Consider the following 18,504-nt stretch of genomic DNA (forward strand, 5'->3'; position numbering starts at 1 on the left):
TCTTTTTTCTTTTCCTTATTATTTTGTTTTAGATAATTCATGTTTATTTTTGTATCTTAAATTTATTTTTTTCAATAGTCATATGATGTGTGTATGTGTGATGCTCTGACTCTGCTTTTAGGATGACTTCTTAACATTCTGTCAAGGGTCTACAGATGTAAAATAGCCTTTCAGGCTAATTCTGGCACGTTTACATTTATGCTTATTAATGTGCATTGCCCCTGTAAATATAATTTTTTTAAATAAAATAACATTTTTGCAGTTATGCCTTTTGCGTGATGCTAAATGTCAAGTGTAATCTCAACTTGAAGCAAGTGGTTCTGGATTTTTTTTTTAAGCACACGCTAGTTCATTTGATGGTAGCCTGGCAAAGCAGTGATGCGTTGTTTGCGAACGAGTTGGCTCTATAAGAGCTGACTCTTGTAGGTGAACGCTGGGAGCCAGCTCACATATCAAAATATTAAGATATGAATAATCAAACAATTTAGATGAATAGAATTAAGTAATTCAAAGAACGAATAAATAAATAAAATAATTTAGGCCTAAATCCTCAAACGCACAGTCATTCTGTCTGCTCAGACTGCCGTAATTCCCCATTTATAGCTACACCGTGTATAAACCGCACCAATGCACAACTTAGAGGGCCGTCAAAACACCTTTCATCGTATACATTTTGATGAATATTTCAGCATCACGGACAGAGATCAGAGGTCTAATTATCGTTAGTCATTTGTTTAAACTTCACAGAAAATAAAGAAATTCATTGAATTACATGATAATTTTGAATAGGTAATCAAGGGGTGTTCAAAACAGAAAAACAAAAGTTACATTTAGCACAAAATAGGCAAAGTTGTTGTAGTTAAACAGTACCCGACCACATATTAGGCCCGAGAACACAGGCTGATACACAGGCTGATATCAGTCTTCAATAATATGTTTGAATTCATCTGTTACTGTTAATAACACATACAATCATGGATATAATTTGTACAGGCTTTTGGACACATATCTAAATCAACTGGACAAAATGCTTCCATAACCAATTACAAACATGCATGTTGTGCATACAGTAGAATGTAATAAAATATGCTTAAAATGAAAATATGCAAAACTTTCTATTTCAATAAGTGCTCCCTAAAGTCCAAGTTGTCTCTCAAAAATGTCTATCCTTTCTATGGGACACCCGGTTAAAGTTCACAAGTCCAAAAGCATTTGAATTATGCTGTTCAGATTGTATTTGTTTTGAATGGTTCGATTTATATGCCCTTTGTTTATCTACATTAAAAAGTTATAATTTCACTAGATGTTTAATAGCATTATTTTTCATAACAAACCAATGCATTTGAAATACATGGTGGTTAAGGTAGAGTATGATTTCATTTAATAATTTAATTTGAATTGTTTTAACACCATACCATTGCAAACAAAAAAATAGCTATTTGGGAACCAAAAGAGACAGCTCTTTTTGGTGAGCTGAGCTAAACGAGCTGGAATGCCCATAACTATTGCAAAGCCACCAGATCCCCCACACTTTTATACTTTTAAACCCTACATCAGGGGTGGGCAATTAATTTTCACAAGGGGCCACATGAGAAACCTGAATTGTGTCAGAGGGCCACACCAACGATAACTTGAAATTAATTCTGCTCAAATTTCTTCCATTGTAAAATGCACTAAATTATATATTTTGAATAGCTGGTACTTATAATCGGAAGAATAAAACTATTCTGTAAATATTTATATTAGGTAATGTGAAATTGTGGTGTATAGGTCAAAAAATAAAACAAAAGCAATTATTGAATCAATTTTTTTTAACTTGTTAATCTCCACAAACAATGAAAAACAACAAACTTAACAAGTTTATAGAAATACAGCAATACAACAAAGTCTGTTCTGGGCTCCAGTCTGTTCTGGGCTTGAACAAGGGCAGTGAAATCTGGCTGAATGTCTGAGGTGGCTATGCGAAGGACAGCTATCTCTTTAACATGAAATAGGCTGCAGGCTGTTAGCCAGCCTGCTAGCATAGTGGAGTCTGTCAATAGCATAGCCAGAGTAGTTAGTACAGCTTTACCTATTGCCACTGGCTGTAGATAGGTAGATCCAAAGAGGACCAGAATCCTCTGAGCATGCCTCCTCAGGTGTGGAAAGTTCTCCTCTTTGAGGGAGGAGTAAAAGTCCAGCAGTGAGACTGACCTGAAGTGCTCTGCCAGAAGTGTGTCAGACTGCAGGTCAATGAGTTCCATCTGAACATCACTTGGTGCATTATCCACACTGCAGTTGAAGGGAGAAGAAACCAAGTGCATTTCACTCTCAAGAGTTTTGAAATCACCTCGAAAACTCTGCATGCAGTGCTTCTAACATGGTTGAGTACTTGTGGATGTGATCGGCTGATCTTTTGGCTTCCTTTAGTGTTGGCAAGTGGGTCAGAATGTTGTCCTTCACTTGGCTTGAGATAAGCTGCAACTTTCTCATGAAAGCCTTCACTGCACTGTACATCTCGTGCACAAAAAGGCCCTTGCACTGCAGTTTGACATTTAGTTTGTTCATTAGTGCAGTCACATCTACAGCGAATCCGAGGTCTGCCATCCAGTCTTTATCTGAAAGCTCTGGGATGTTATGTCTTTTCTTAACACAGAAATCCTGAATCTGGTCTCTCAGGTCCCAGACACTTTTCAGTACTTTGCCAAGGCTGAGCCACCTGACAGTGCAGTGATAGCTTATGTTCAATCTAATTTTCCTCCAAAAATGCAACAAATTGTCTGTGATTTAATGCTCTTGCTCGGATGAAGTTAACTGTTTTAGTTACAGCATCAACAACATGGTTCATTTTTAACACTGTCTTACATAACACTTCCTGATGTATAATACAATGCAAAAATGTCAATTTCTGCAAAGGGTTCATTTCTGTCACTTTATCCTGCATTCTCTTTAAAAGTCCAACATTTTTCCCCGTCAGATTTGGACAACCGTCTGTTGTCACACCTGCCAGCTTGTCTCATTTCAGTCCTAACATGTCCAAACATGCATTTACTTCTGTGAACAAGTCATTACCAGTGGTTGTCCCTTTCATTGACTGCATGGCTGCCAACTCCACCGTGATTTGAAAGTCTGCAGTTATCCCACGTAAGAAGATGAGTAGCTGGGCGGTGTCACGTACATCGCAGCTCTCATCCAAAGCCAGAGAAAAATTGTTAAAGTAGGCCGCTCTGTTCTTCAGCTGAAGCTCCAAGTATGCCCAGACTCACATTTTTACTAGGGACTTACTAGTGAAAGTAAACAACAGGGACCTCATTTATCTAGCGTGTGTACACATAAATCTGTACGTAAACCATTTTCGTTAATTTACGCAATGCCATGATCATGTCTTTGTAGAATGTAAGAGTATCATGAGAATTGTTACTTCAAATGCAACATGGTGACAAATAAAAAAAGCGTATTCATAGTATCGATTGTAAAACCTTTGCAAGGACTGAAAAAATCTCCATCATCATGGCAAGTGTATCTAAATAAATAGCGCTAGTCGACAAATAACAGCAAGAGTTAATTGTAAATGTACCACAAGAACTGTACCAATGAGTCGCATTTATCCAATTGATTTATCCCCATATGCAACGAGGATTAAAAACAGTTAAATAAGGAATTGGCAACATCATTCTGAATTATAAGCATATTTTCCAGGAAGGCCATTTTGACTTTTAACACATTTAAATGTAAAGAAAGTGTACAGGTTAGCATGTTGTTAGAGAATGGTGTATCCATAACAGTTCTATCTTATCAGTTTCAAGCATTTGGGCTTGGGCCTAAAAGATTAGTTTCAGACCTGTGATAATTTTTAATATGGCCTACCACAAAATGGTTGTCATTTCTGGGGCATGAATTCTAATCATCTTTAAAAATACTGGTTAAACATCACTTACCTTAAAGTATAAAAGACCAGAATAGAAATTCTTTGACCTATTCTTGTAAATTAACATAACTGTAAGATTTTTTCTACATATTATTAATTATAAGCCATACATACAGTATAACCCATCTTATGTTTTCATATCAGTAGAGATGAAGGGGAGGAAAAAGGGATAGAAACCACCTTTTAGTATGAACAACTGTTCAATATGACAAGCAGAAGGTGAGTACAATTCACTCCATAATTACCAAGTAATCCAGAGGAGGGTGGGTTCTTTTGGATGGGTTCAGCCATGTTGTCCTGGATTCGCTGCCAGAGCTGCCACTCAAATCGGGGGTGCAGGATGTAGAAGGGCTGGAGGGGGTGGAGCCTCCTGTACCGCTGGTACTGGGCGAAAATGGGGTAGTCTGTTTTGTTGTACCACTAGGAAAGGGCAATAGAGAGGGGGGAGGGGTAAGGACGAAGTGATACGACACCAAAGAAACAGATTCATGGGGAGGACAAGAGGGAGTAAAGAAATGACAGGAAGTGTCAATGTTGTGGGAGATAAATATTTAACGGTTTCTACTCCCTGGTTGTCTATTGGTTAGGATAGTGCTGTTTGATTCCCTATTAGTCAACTAATCTTTTAACTAATCTTAATTCTACAGTGTACATAATAAGAATGGATTCAGACTATAGTGCTTTTCATTTCTAATGGGATCTAATACTGACACCATACAAGACTCATACTGACAAGAGTTCTAGCAGACCCAAACCCTACAGCAGAAACAGAAGACAAGTAAACAGCTTGTTATAGGCAGCTCACAGGATAACTTAAAGAACAGCTTAACAAGGGTCCAAGTAGGCAAGTCTCAATTTCACCTGTGAAGAGAAGACATCGAGCTGCAGATTTCACAGATCGAGAGGCTGTAAGAAAGCCATGCATTTTGCAGCACCATGCAATACCCTCTAGTGTCCACCTAGTTGTTCAGGGGTTTATCCAACAGCAAGAAAATGACCCAAAACCAATCACGGAAAGGCCAACAGTCTCCAGAGCTGGTTTGGGATGAACTACAGTGCAATTTGGCAGCTGCTCCATGGCCAACCGGATGACCCTGCAACGGGTGGTGAAAACCACCCAGCACATCACTGGTGCCCAGCTCCCAACCATCGTAGACCTCCAGCAGAAGCACTGTCTGCATAGGGTGCACAGTATAATCAAGGACACATTCATGCCACAAACTGTTTGTCCCTCTACCATCTAGTAGGCGGTACAAGTCTCTACGTTCCCACACCAGTTTCTTCCCAGCTACTGTAACCCTGCTGATCTCTGTACCCAACACTAACCATACCAACCCACCGCTTAGTACTGCCTCTCAGGGACCTTGTTGCCCTACTCACCTTGTACTACTGGAGTCTTACACTGCTTTGCAAAGTGTGATAAGGACATTTTCTACCTCAGGAACCTCATTGTTGCTATCCCTACATTTCAGTTGCACATGCATCTTCAATTTGCCTTCATTGCACATTTAGAATTGCCATTTGTACTTGCATTTGCCTTCATTGCACATCTATACATCCCACTTGTAACATACATTAGTGTAAATACTTTTACATTTTCTGTCCTCTTCACAACATGTAGCCGACCTAGTGGCTCAGTGGTATGACTAGTGTTCAAATCCTTGTGTTAACATACAGTAGATATAAAAAGTCTACACACCCCTGTGAAAAGGCCAGGTTTTTGTGACGTAAAAGAATGAGACAAAGATAAATCATGACAGACCATTTTCCACTTTTAATGTGACCTATAAAGTGAAATAGAGTCCATCCTCTCTCAAGCATGCACTGGGACGGTTTGCAGCCGAGGGTGAAGCAGTGGGGATGAAAATCAGTACCTCCAAATCCGAGGCCATGGTCCTCAGTCAGAAAAGGGTGGCTTGCCCACTTCAGGTTGGTGGAGAGTGCCTGCCTCAAGTGGAGGAGTTTAAGTATCTAGGGGTCTTGGATGGAACGTGAGATTGACAGATGGATCGGTGCAGCTTCTGCAGTAATGCGGTCGATGTATCAATCTGTCGTGGTGAAGAAAGAGTTGAGCCGCAAGGCGAAGCTCTCGATTTACCGGTCAATCTACGTTCCTACTCTCACCTATGGTCATGAGTTTGGGTCATGACCGAAAGGACAAGATCCCGGATACAGGCGGCCAAAATGAGCTTTCTCCGCAGGGTGGCTGGGCGATCCCTTAGAGATAGGGTGAGAAGCTTGGTCACCCGGGATGAGCTCAGAGTAGAGCCGCTGCTCCTCCACATCGAGAGGGGTCAGCTGAGGTGGCTTGGGCATCTGTTTCGGATGCCTCCAGAACACCTTCATGGGAAGACCTAGGACACGCTGGAGGGACTATGTCTCCCGGCTGGCCTGGGAACGCCTCAGTGTCCCCCTGGAAGAGCTGGAGGAAGTGTCTGGGAGAGGGAAGTCTGGGCATCTCTGCTTAGACTGCTGCCCCCGCGACCCCGCCCCGGATAAGCGGAAGAAGATGGATGGATGGAAAGTGAAAAATTCCATTGAAAAACAAACTGAAATCTTCAAAGGGGAAAAAATAAAAAATAAAAACCCTACAATAACCTGGTTGCATAATTGTGCACACCCTCTTAAAACTGGGGATGTGGCTGTGTTCAGAATTAACCAATCACATTCAAACTCATGTTAAATAGTAGTGTTGAGATAAATGAAGTTTAAATAATGATGATTTAATAACCTTGTATTTCTATGTTTTTGTTGTATTAAAGCATTGTTGTATGCTGCAGTCAGGTTAGGAAAATGATTGAATACAATAACTTTCTATGTTTAAAACTCTATACATTCTGTTGTAATTCTCACACCTTATCTCTCTCTCTGAAGAATAGGTCGAGACAGCCTTCTGTCTTACATTCACTCACACTCACTCTGACTTTTCACCTGTCTTGTTTAGAGAGACAGGATTAAAACCCAACAATTAACATGCAGGGGAGGCCATCTCCCACCTCCTGGTGTTCTGGCCTAGTCTAGAACAATAGAATGTAAATGACTGTAACATGGTAAAGGATTTCACATCTGTATGCGAGAATCTGTTGATCTGTGACCGAAAATAACCCCAAGGGGGAAGAGTTTACAGCATGTCCTTCTTTATTGGACAGCGAAAACAAAGAGATTCATCCAACATGTCACCATGCCAACGAAGAGCCAATAAGGATGGGTTTTACTCACAAGAGTGAAAAGTAACCGCCCCTGTGGCGGGAGAAACAAAACCAATGGTTAATCTTGATTCGGGGCGATTATTTGTGGAAGCTTGAGGGTTAAAACAAGTATTTGACCGCTGCAGCGTATTTCATGTATTTAATCATTTTCTATTAATAAATCTACTTTGTTAAATCTTCATTCGGACCGAAGCCTCGTCCTTCTTCAGAGATTCTGATACATGCAAATTCTTAACAGTCATTACACACCTGCCATCATTTAAAGTGACTGATTAATCACAAATCTCAGAGCAAAAGCCATAGTCCACAGAGAACTTCCAAAGCATCAGAGGGGTCTCATTATTGAAAGATATCAGTCAGGAGAAGGGTACAACATATTTTCCTAAGCATTAGATATACCATAGAACACAGGGAAGACAGTCATCATCAAGTGGAGAAAGTATGGCAAAACAGAGACATTACCAAGATTGATGAAAATCAACACTATTGTTGTTTGCTCCTTGGGGTTTAAGGCCGGGTGTCTCTGTAAAGCACTTTGTGACAACTGCTGTTGTAAAAAGGGCTTTATAAATAAATTTGATTGATTGATTGATGAAAAAGACGAGAAGTAAACTGTTCAGGGAGGCTTCCAAGAGGCCTACAGCAACATTAAAGGAACTGCAGGATTTTCTGGCAAGTACTGGCTGTGTGCGAAATCTCCTGTATTCTTCATATGAATGGGCTATGTTATGAAAATGTTGAACTAAAGTACAGAAATGTCTGTCTTTCTATTGCCTGGTATGTAAATCTTTACTTTGATTGTGACACACGTCTGTATTAATATCAGCATCACTAGTTACTTTGACCATCTGTTCTCCTGCCTAGACCATGAAGGGTTCCAGTCCTTTTCTTCCTTAGGAATGAGGTCCTTGTGGGGGAAGTAGGAGCAATTGGCTTCTTAAGGTAAACGCAACAGTAAACATTATGGCAGAAAGGATAAGATGGGTGTAAAAACCTCCCTTTGGGTAAAACCTATGTGACAAAAGACAGATGGGCAGCATCTTACCACACCCCTTTTTCCACTATAAGTACTGATGACTGTCATGTATAAAGTTAGAGACTCCTCTGATTATTATTTTTGTAAGTGTTTGACGTGTCTCTCTATTTGCAAATAAACTGTTAATTGTGCAAGAGAATTTTGTCTCTGCCCTTAATCCATTAAAAGTTCTAATCGATGAAATTGCCATCACAGCTATGGGGTAGTGTGGCAAGACGGAAGCCTTTTCTTACAAAGAAAAACATCCCAGCTCGGCTGAAGTTTGCAAAAACAAGTGGGAAAATGTCCTGTTGAAACCAAGGTTGAACTTTTTGGCCATAATTCCAAAAGGTATGTTTGGCGCAAAAACAACACTGCACATCACCCAAAAAATACCATAACCACAGTGAAGCATGGTGGTGGCAGCATCATGCTTTGGGGATGTTTTTCTTCAGCTGGAACCGGGGCCCTAGTCAGGGTGGATGGAATTATGAACAGTTCCAAATACCAGGCAATTTGGGAAAAACCTTCAGGCGTCCGTTAGAAAGCTAAAGATGAAGAGGAAGTTCACCCTTCAGCACAACAATGACCCAAAGCACACATCCAAATCCACAAAAGCATGGCCTCATCAGAAGAAGATTAACGTTTTGGAATGGCCTAGCCAGAGCCAAGACCTGAATCCAATTGAACATCTGTGGGGTGATCTGACAGATTTGGAGCGCTTTTGCAAAGAAGAGTGGGCAAATATTGCCACGTCAAGATGTGCCATGCCAATATACTCCTACCTAAAAAGACTGAGTGCTGTTATAAAATCAAAAGGTGCTTCAACAAAGTATTATTTTAAGTGTGTGCAAATTGTTATGGAATACAACACTTATGCAACCAGGTGAGTTAAAAAATAATAATAATACCCCCTCAAAGATTTCAGTTTTTCAACTGAATTGTTCACATTATAGGTCACATTAAAGGTGGAAAAAGCTCTGACATGATTTATCTTTGTCTCATTCTTTCACATCACAAGAACCTGGCATTTTAACAGGGGTGTGTAAACTTTTTATCCACTGTAAATGATTCGCACAACATAACGGGGAACTGTTATAATGAATTATACATTTATTATAAAGAATCAACATATCAAATAGGCCTATCCTTAGCTAATGAGGCACATCAAATGCTCACAGAAGTGCATGCACCCACAAGTCAGTACCAGTAAGAAATGTTATTTGTTTTCACCCCTGATCCTCAAATAAGTGACTTGAAAGCCAGTCACCAAAGTTTTCCTGCCTACTTGTTTTATTTTGCTGGTGGAGCGCATATCTCAATTGTTTTTAGATTACATTCAACTTTGTCATTGAACAAGCACAGTACAACGAAATGCAGTTAGCATCTAACAAGAAGTGTGAATAGAACAGGGCAGAACATTTACTTGTATTAAGTATAATGTACACTCACCTAAAGGATTATTAGGAACACCATACTAATACTGTGTTTGACCCCCTTTCGCCTTCAGAACTGCCTTAATTCTACGTGGCATTGATTCAACAAGGTGCTAAAAGCATTCTTTAGAAATGTTGGCCCATATTGATAGGATAGCATCTTGCAGTTGATGGAGATTTGTGGGATACACATCCAAGGCACGAAGCTCCCGTTCCACCACATCCCAAAGATGCTCTATTGGGTTGAGATCTGGTGACTGTGGGGGCCATTTCAGTACAGTGAACTCATTGTCATGTTCAAGAAACCAATTTCAAATGATTTGAGCTTTGTTATTAGGGTTATCCTCTATGGTTGGTCCCTGGGGGATGACAATATACAAGTTATTGACAGATGCCTTAGCCGCTATTGCTCTTTTGTTTGTTTGTGGTATATTTTTGTCTTGTTTAATAAAAATGTGTGTTTCTAAGTTTGCAACACAGGTTATGGTCCAGAAGCATGTAAATTAGGATTCAGATGTTTCAGAGATGTTCCAGTTCCCAGATTACTGGGATGATGATATCATAAAAGATCAAGTTGTTCAAGAGCATTGTCAATAGTAGTTTGAAGGTTAATGAGTTGATGTTACCTGTTCTGCAAATAATATTGTTTAATAGTTGCATGGTGACACTACATGTTATTTTATGATATAGGGCAGATTGTTAGGGACATTTTTGAAACTGATGCATTCTTAATGATTAAAGGATCGAGTCCCATCGTTTAGATAAGTAGAGGAATGTGGGAAAGGGGATCTGGTATTTGTCTTAGGGGGTATTCTTGATTGGTATCAGTAGATTATAGGGTTAATTGTAAATCTGCCTATCTGGAGTTTGTCCAGATGCTTTAGGTCCTCCTCAGGGGTTGAGAAGGTTACCCAGATGGGGGAGGACAACATTTGACTAGTTTGATGCCTAGGATATGTGATAGAACAACGGGCAGCATCTTACCACACCCCTTTTCTCTCCTTATATACTGACGATTGTCCTGTACTAATTTAGAGATTATTTATTGTTACTTTGTAACCTGTGTATTCTCCCTTGCAAGAATAAACTGTGCATTTGAGTTTTCCTCTGTCTTACCCCAATTTCGCAAATCGTTTTGACTTTAGAAATTGCCATCACATTTGGGGTGCTCGTCCGGGCTCCTAATCCTGCTCGGTTCGAGTCTTTTTCCAAACAGGTCAATCGTGCACGGCCAGAGAGAGGTCTCTGGAGCTCTAGTATCCCCCGAAAGAGGGCTATCCTTTGAGGGGTTTAGAAGGAGCGCCTGACTGGAGTCGTGACTCATGCCTGGTCAGTGCAGGCTTCCCGAGGAAATTGAATTTTGGAGGTAAGAGCACAATACAGTTCAGTTAGGTCCGCGGAGTTGAAAATCTGCGGTTAAGGTCGGACTTTATCGATAAAATCTGCAGCAAAGGTTGGACTTTTTGAGAGATTAGATTTCTTTAGACCTGCAGTAAAGGTTAGACCTTTCAAAATCTGTAGCAAAGGCTGGGCCTTTTGATAGGTTGGACTTTATTTCGATCTACAGTAAAGGGTATATCGGGAACATGGGTAAGTGCGGCAGTAAACCATTGATTGTCCCTCAGAGTTATGTTGGACCAGCTGAAATAATGAAAGATAAGTAGGTGCTTTTTTCCCGAGACGGATGAACTGGGAGAGAATTTCTGACTGTAAACAGAAACAGGGAGAAAAAGTCACATACTATTGTAATAGATTTGAGAAAGAATTTGAAATTCACAGAAGAATGGGACGCAAGCCAGATGGAAGTAATGATTCTCCCTGGGAACAGCAGTGTAAGATGGGGCTGATTGCGGGTCTACTCCCAGATGTACAAAAACATGTGAAGGAGCACTGCATGGCCGTATGGAACTTGTATGGCCGTATGTCAAGCATGCTGAAAAAGTCTACCAGAACCAAGAAAACAAGACAAAAGAAGACAAAGGAGACCGGGAAATGAAACTACAGATGGCCCAACTAGGTTTCTACAGCGGCTACGACCAAGGTGGTCGACGACGCGGTAGAACTGGAGGATGAACACGGACTCAAGGCAGAGGCCGAAACAATGCAGACAAAGGTTGCCTTCGTTGTGGGTCGCTTGAACATTGGGTTTGCGGATGTCCTGAAAAGGATACGAGAGAAGAGGGCCAAAGGAATAGAGACAATTTTAATTCCAGTGGATTTACAGTGAATAATCCACGAGGAGCTCATAGGAACGGGACCAACCAAGAGGAAGGATATTGACAGGTCAGATGGGGCGGGAAGGGACACATCTACCGGTAGGATCAATCCATTACATGACCTTGCATATATTGATGTTATGCAGACACTTAATGTACAAGCATTTAGAGAACACGTTGAGTACCAAGTTAAACCTACAATGTTTCTTACAATTAATGGTAAACAGATTTTTGGTTGATTCTGGAGCGGGGTATTCTGTCCTTAGAGCCCAGGAATGGGATCCGCTTCCGAAATTGAGTGGTAGAACCACTGAGCAATTCACTATCCCTCTGTCGGTTGTAGACGGCGAGGGCAAGCGTTATCCAAAACATTCATTTCTGTTTTCTAATTGTTGTCCAGTTTGTTAGCTAGGGATTTGATGACAGTTAGGGATCACTCTAGAATGTTTAGACAAAGGCATGCGAATTAAACATATTGTTTTGCAAGCAGTTCAAAATGGTGTGCAGCCTGTTGATTATTATTTTTTGTGGGATTTAGAAAGTACAGGGCCTAGAGTTGTTTCACGTGAGTTGGTAAATAAAGCGATGAATAGATTAGAAACAGGTTCGACTTTATGGAGATGGGCGACTTGCGTTGTTCAGCTAAGTTTTCAGAAAGTCAGGATGTTGGTTTTGAGAAAGTGTGGTTTGAAAACAGTAAATGTGAATTTTTTGACCGGTGAATATGTATACTGGTCATCGGAAGGTTTTGGTGCATTGTCTGTGCGAAATGTGAGAGAGGTGTGTCGCTTTTTTAATATTGAGGGTTCAGACCCCCATGTCCCGCTAGCTAAACCTTTGTCTGGCACGTGGGCAAGCTTGGATCCTTGGGTGAGGGGGTGCAATGAAGTAGTGGACTGGATCCCTTGTCACATGGTGGGAGTGGAATTTTCTGTGGCAGCCCAAGCCGCATGACGACTGGATCTGTCAGGTCGGTGCAGTCCAGGTGGCTGCTACAGATCCTAGGTTAGCGGAAGTTCCACCCTCCTTGTGGGCACAGCATAAATATGATGTTGGGCTAATGAGTAATGCACAGCCTCTTGTAGTTACACCTAGAGGACCCCATAAACCATGCCAGGCTCAATACCCACTGAAAGCAGAGGCTATTGAAGGGATAGCTCCCGTTTTTAAAGCATTGTTAGAAGAAGGCATAATTGTTCCATGTCCAAACAGTCCATGTCGCACTCTAATTTTTCCAGTTAAGAAAGCCTAAGTGGTTGGACAACCTATAGCTTGGCGATTTGTACAAGATCTTAAAAAAGTTAAAGAGGCTGTATATGCGCGTACACCGATTGTACCTGATCCATATATAATCATGACTCAAGTTCCGAGCAATAGTACATTTTTCTCAGTGGTCGACTTGGCCAACGTGTTCTTTAGCATCCCTGTGCACAAAGATTCACAATTTTGGTTCGCATTTGAATTCTCTGGCCAATTGTACACATGGACAAGGTTATTGTGAATCTTCTGCCGTGTTTGCATCCACGCTAAAAGATAACTTGGAAGGATTCCAATTTAAACAGTACCCTTATTCAATACATTAATGATCTTCTTGTCTGTTCTCCAGATAAAGATACATGTGAAAAAGATACTGTACTGTAGCTACATTACTTGGCCTCGCAAGGTCATTAAGCCAGTTTACATAAGCTACAGCTAGTCCAGAAGGAAATTATTTTTCTGGGCCATGAACTAACGCCAGAGGGTAAGAGTCTCAGTGCAGACAGGATAGAAGCCATTGTTGGCATCCCAAAACCTCTCACTTAAACCCAACTTCTGTCCTTTCTGGGCATGACAGGCTTCTGTAGACAATGGGTTCCTGAATATGCTCATTTGGTACAGCCCTTACAGGACATGGCCCACGGCCAGAAGCTCGCATCACATGATAGGGTAGTGTGGACCCCTGAGGGAGATGCTTCTTTTACTTCCTTAAAACAGGCCCTGGCTACCTCTCCTACTTTAGGGCTCCCTGATCCTAAGAAGTTGTTTGTTCAAGCAGTGTGTGAAAAGGATGGTTATATGTCGTCTGTCTTAATGCAGGAACATGGTGATAATTTGAGGCCAATTGCATACTTCTCTTCTAAACTGGATACTGTAGCATAAGGCCTTCCCTATTGTCTGAAGGCTGTGGCAGCGGCAGCAGATGCAGTTTTGCGATCACAGCCTCTGGTGTGTTATCACCCACTTGAGCTACAAGTTCCTCACTCTGTTGCCTCTATTTTGTTGGAACACAAGACTAGTCATCTGTCAGGTGCTAGATTTCTGCATTACCATAACGTTTTACTGTCACTACCCCATGTCACTGCTGTACGGAGTCCTGTTTTGAACCCTGCCACTTTCCTCCCCACGGAGGTAGATGGTGAACCGCATGACTGCCTTTCTGTTATTAACCAACAGTGTACCCCTCGTGATGATTTGTCTGATGAGCCTCTACCAAATTGTGATCTTGTTTTTTATGTTGATGGGTCTGCTAGTAAATCTCCTACTTCCCCTGTTAATAATGTCGGTTATGCCATTGTGATGTTGTTTCTCTTGGTAATCGCAGATGTAGCGGCCAATGCTGCTGCTCAGGCCCCCCCTCATTCTGCTTTGCAGATGCCCCATATGACCCCCACAGTTTCCCTCTCTGATCTTGTTGAAGCGCAGTCTCAGGCTTCGCCTAAAGAGAGGACCACTTGGAAGAAAGCAGGGGCATCCCATGTGAATTCTGTTTGGATCGGTCCTAATGGTAACCCCTGCTTACCGAAATGTCTGTTTCATTTCTATGCAGTGCTCTCTCATGGAAAAGATCACGCTTCAAAAGGGGGGATGGTGAATATTGTAAATAAGTATTGGTACACACAGGGCTTTACGAATTATGCTCAACATTTCTGTTCAAAATGCCTAGTGTGTTTGAGGTTTAATATAGGGCGGGGACAAGCAGTCCCCCAGTCCAGCCATCCTCCCCCTGATGGCCCTTTTGACCATGTGATGATGGATTTTATTGAGTTGAACCCATGCGAGGGAAAGAAATACTATGTTGTGTTTGTTGATATGTTTTCCAAATGGGTTGAGGCTATCCCGGCTGGGAAGGCTGATGCAACAGCGGTTGCTAAGGCACTATTGACTGAAATCAAACCCAGATGGGGTATTCCTAAGAAACTGTCAAGTGACAATGGATCACATTTTGTGAACAAAGCCATTCAGAAGATGTCTGAGTACCTAGGAGTTGATCTGAAGACTCACTGTGCCTACCACCCGCAGAGTGGAGGGGCAGTGGAAAGAGAAAATGGAACAATTAAAATGAAACTTTCAAAGTTGGGTGAGGAGACAGGGTTGAACTGGGTTAAAGCACTCCCTCTTGTGCTTACATACATGAGAGGAAGGCCCAGGGTGAAAATAGGCCTCTCCCCTCATGAGGTCATCACTGGAAGACCAATGAACACAGGCTTAGGTGCCCCTACTCACACAGACCTCACCACAGAACATGTGAATGATACTATGTTAACATACTGCACTAATCTGTCAAAGGTTCTGAACAACATCCACAGGAGTGTGACAGCTGCTCTACCAACTCCCATTGAAGGCCCACTGCATGACATCGAGCCTGGGGATTGGGTAGTCATCAAGGACTGCAAGAGAAAGCACTGGAGCAAGCCACACTGGTTGGGTCCATACCAAGTTCAACTGGTCACTCAGTCTGTGGTCAATGTTGCTGAACGAGGAACCTGGGCCCACGCCACACACTGTAAGAAGGCTCCAGCGTTAGAAGATACAGTGAAAAAATTGGTAAATTGAAGTTACCTAAGGGCGGCGTGGGTTGTGGTGCTAGTAACCATCAACTCCAAAACATCCTGCAACCATGGAGCCAGAGAGGCCATGGAACCCCTTCAGGAGGTCCGGAGGAATGAGATGCACCATTGGGTGCCTGTTGATTTTAAGTATTGCCGTTGCCATATCACTAGTGTGGATTTCCAAACTACACTATGATGATCATGGACAGATTGTAAATATGACACCTAATGAAGCAAGGAAAGAGACATTTGTACACCATGAGAAAAGGCCCGAACAACAGATAAAGACAGGGTCTGATTTTGAACAGACTACGTTAATCTCTTGTGACATGATGAATTGCCCCCCGGATGGGGATTGCTATGTACTGACAAGCCAAGTGTTGAAGGATAATAAGCGGTATTGGACTCACCTGAATAAAGGAGGGAGCACTATGTTCCCCTCATACCATTTTCCCAACCATGTGAATAGGTGGAGATGTTATGTTGATGTTTATTGTACTGTTAACGTTTCCAAACCTCTAGGAGTAATCCAGCATTACTGGTGTTTCAGTACCGATGAGGATAACACCCCTTGCAGATCACCTGACCACCCTAAAGGTAGACCTGCTATGATATGTCCCTTAACAGTTGCACATACTACTCTAGTTCCTACTCCTGCACCACGTCATCCTAAACCAGATAGAGCAAGGAGAGCACTGTTAGAGCCAGACAACATAGCCCTTAGGATAATGGTTGACTATGCAAAGCACAAGAACATGACTAATTGTTGGATTTGTCAACACATACCAACATCTTCACATTCCCTTGTGTTAACCCCTATCCCATTTTCAGTAGCAGACTGGCAGGCATATGGTTGGACGGATGTGGCAGCACAAATGACGCCACCAGATAAGGACTGTTATACTGCGTCAGCCATTCCTGACTGGCCGAGTAGGGCTAACATGGATTTGGTCTATATGGTGATAGTAGAATTTAATGACCACCGTTGTCCTATGGAGGTGAACATATCCAAATTATATAGGTTAACCTACACAGAGCAAATAGGAAAACGTGGCTTAATTGTAGGGATACAAATGACCTTGGTGCAGACAGACTGTCGCACTAAGGAGGATGGAGTCAGATCAGGAAGGACCTGTAATCCCTCACCTTCAGATTACTCTGTTCGTATTGATGCAGTGGTTAACTATATCCCATGGGAAACATACATGAACATAGATTCAATGACCATCAATTTGTATGACAGTTCTACACCCGCAATACCTGAAAAGCTCAGTTTGCGTGATTGTGCCCGGACTTGGCCACCAATACCTGTTTATGAAGTGCATAATGTTTCGCTTTGTATTACAGATGCTCCAGGAGCCACACAGAGTTTAGAACAAAGTGATTATTCCGCCACAACACAAGCCAACTTCACGGCTCTAGGAGCTTTGCTAGAGCAGGTCTATTTGCTAGAGCAGGAGTATGCTACATGGCATACTTGGTCCCTTTGATTAGGCGGGCTTACCATGGGGAAATGGGAGCTTTACATCAATCCCAACCTCGCCATAAGCGAACACTTACTAGAACTCAACGTATATTCAGTGTACTGATCCCAGGATATGGCACATACACCTCACAGGAAGAGATAATGGCCCTGTCCACAGTGTTGGAGAAACACATGAATTTGACAAGTGACACAATTGCAGCAATAGGTATGGAGCTAAGTGAAACCTGTTCAGTCGCTTTACAAAATAGAACAGCACTAGATACAATTTTGGCTTCCCAGGGCGGTGTCTGTAAGGTGGTGGGATCTGAGTGTTGTACATACATTTCAGATGCATCACAAAAGGTAAATAATTTAGTACAAGAAACTAAGGAAGGTGTGGAAATACTTCATGCAGTTCATGGGTGGGACCCATTCTCAGGGTTATCCTCTATGGTTGGTCCCTGGGGGATGACAATATACAAGTTATTGACTACTGCCTTAGCCGCTATTGCCCTTTTGTTTGTTTGTGGTATATTTTTGTCTTGTTTAATAAAAATGTGTGTTTCTAAGTTTGCAACACAGGTTATGGTCCAGAAGCATGTAAATGAGGATTCAGATGTTTCAGAGATGTTCCAGTTCCCAGATTACTGGGATGATGATATCATAAAATATCATGTCGTTCAAGAGCATTGTCAGTAGTAGTTTGAAGGTTAATGAGTTGATGTTACCTGTAAGTAGAGGAATGTGGGAAAGGGGATCTGGTATTTGTCTTAGGGGGTATTCTTGATTGGTATCAGTAGATTATAGGGTTAATCGTAAATCTGCCTATCTGGAGTTTGTCCAGATGCTTTAAGTCCTCCTCAAGGGTTGAGAAGGTTACCCAGGACAACATGTGACTTGTTTGATGCCTAGGGTATGTGATAGAACAAAGGGAATGTGTTGTATGGACATAAGACAGATGGGCAGCATCTTACCACACCAATTTTCTCTCTTTATATACTGACGATTGTCCTGTACTAATTTAGAGATTATTCATTGTTACTTTGTAACCTGTGTATTCTCTCCTTGCAAGAATAAACTGTTTATTGTGCATTTGAGTTTTCCTCTGTCTTACCCCAATTTCGCAAATCGTTTTGACTTTAGAAGTTGCCATCAGACGTTCCACTCCTAGCTCTGACAATGTTCCCCAACTCTGAGAATTAGTTTTTCCAGCAGGACAATGCTCCATGCCACAAAGCCAGGTCAATCAAGGTGTGGATGGAGGACCACCAGATCAAGACCCTGTCATGGCAAGCCCAATCTCCAAACCTGAACACCATTGAAAACCTCTGGAATTTAATCAAGAGGAAGATGGATGGTCACAAGCCATCAAACATTTATGTGGAGTGGCATAAACTCTCCCAACAGCAATGTGACAGACTGGTCAAGAGAGCAGGCCAAGACGCAT

General features: G+C 41.8%; 1 protein-coding gene across 8 annotated transcripts in view; it reads right to left on the reverse strand.

The window, feature by feature from the left end:
• The window catches only part of st6gal1 (ST6 beta-galactosamide alpha-2,6-sialyltranferase 1), a 177,040-nt gene that overhangs the window by 48,306 nt on the left and 110,230 nt on the right, over positions 1 to 18,504 (reverse strand). For 7 of the 8 annotated variants that reach the window (XM_029120794.2, XM_029120795.2, XM_029120796.2 and 4 more), the window contains one exon: positions 4,153 to 4,327. In XM_029120794.2, coding sequence (XP_028976627.2) covers positions 4,153 to 4,327 — 175 coding nt within the window. Of the gene's footprint in view, positions 1 to 3,989; positions 4,034 to 4,152; positions 4,328 to 18,504 lie in introns of those variants that run through there. The other variant, XM_034293323.1, reaches the window with a different exon arrangement.

Source organism: Esox lucius, chromosome 7 (assembly GCF_011004845.1).
Source record: "Esox lucius isolate fEsoLuc1 chromosome 7, fEsoLuc1.pri, whole genome shotgun sequence".
Lineage (NCBI taxonomy): Eukaryota > Metazoa > Chordata > Actinopteri > Esociformes > Esocidae > Esox > Esox lucius.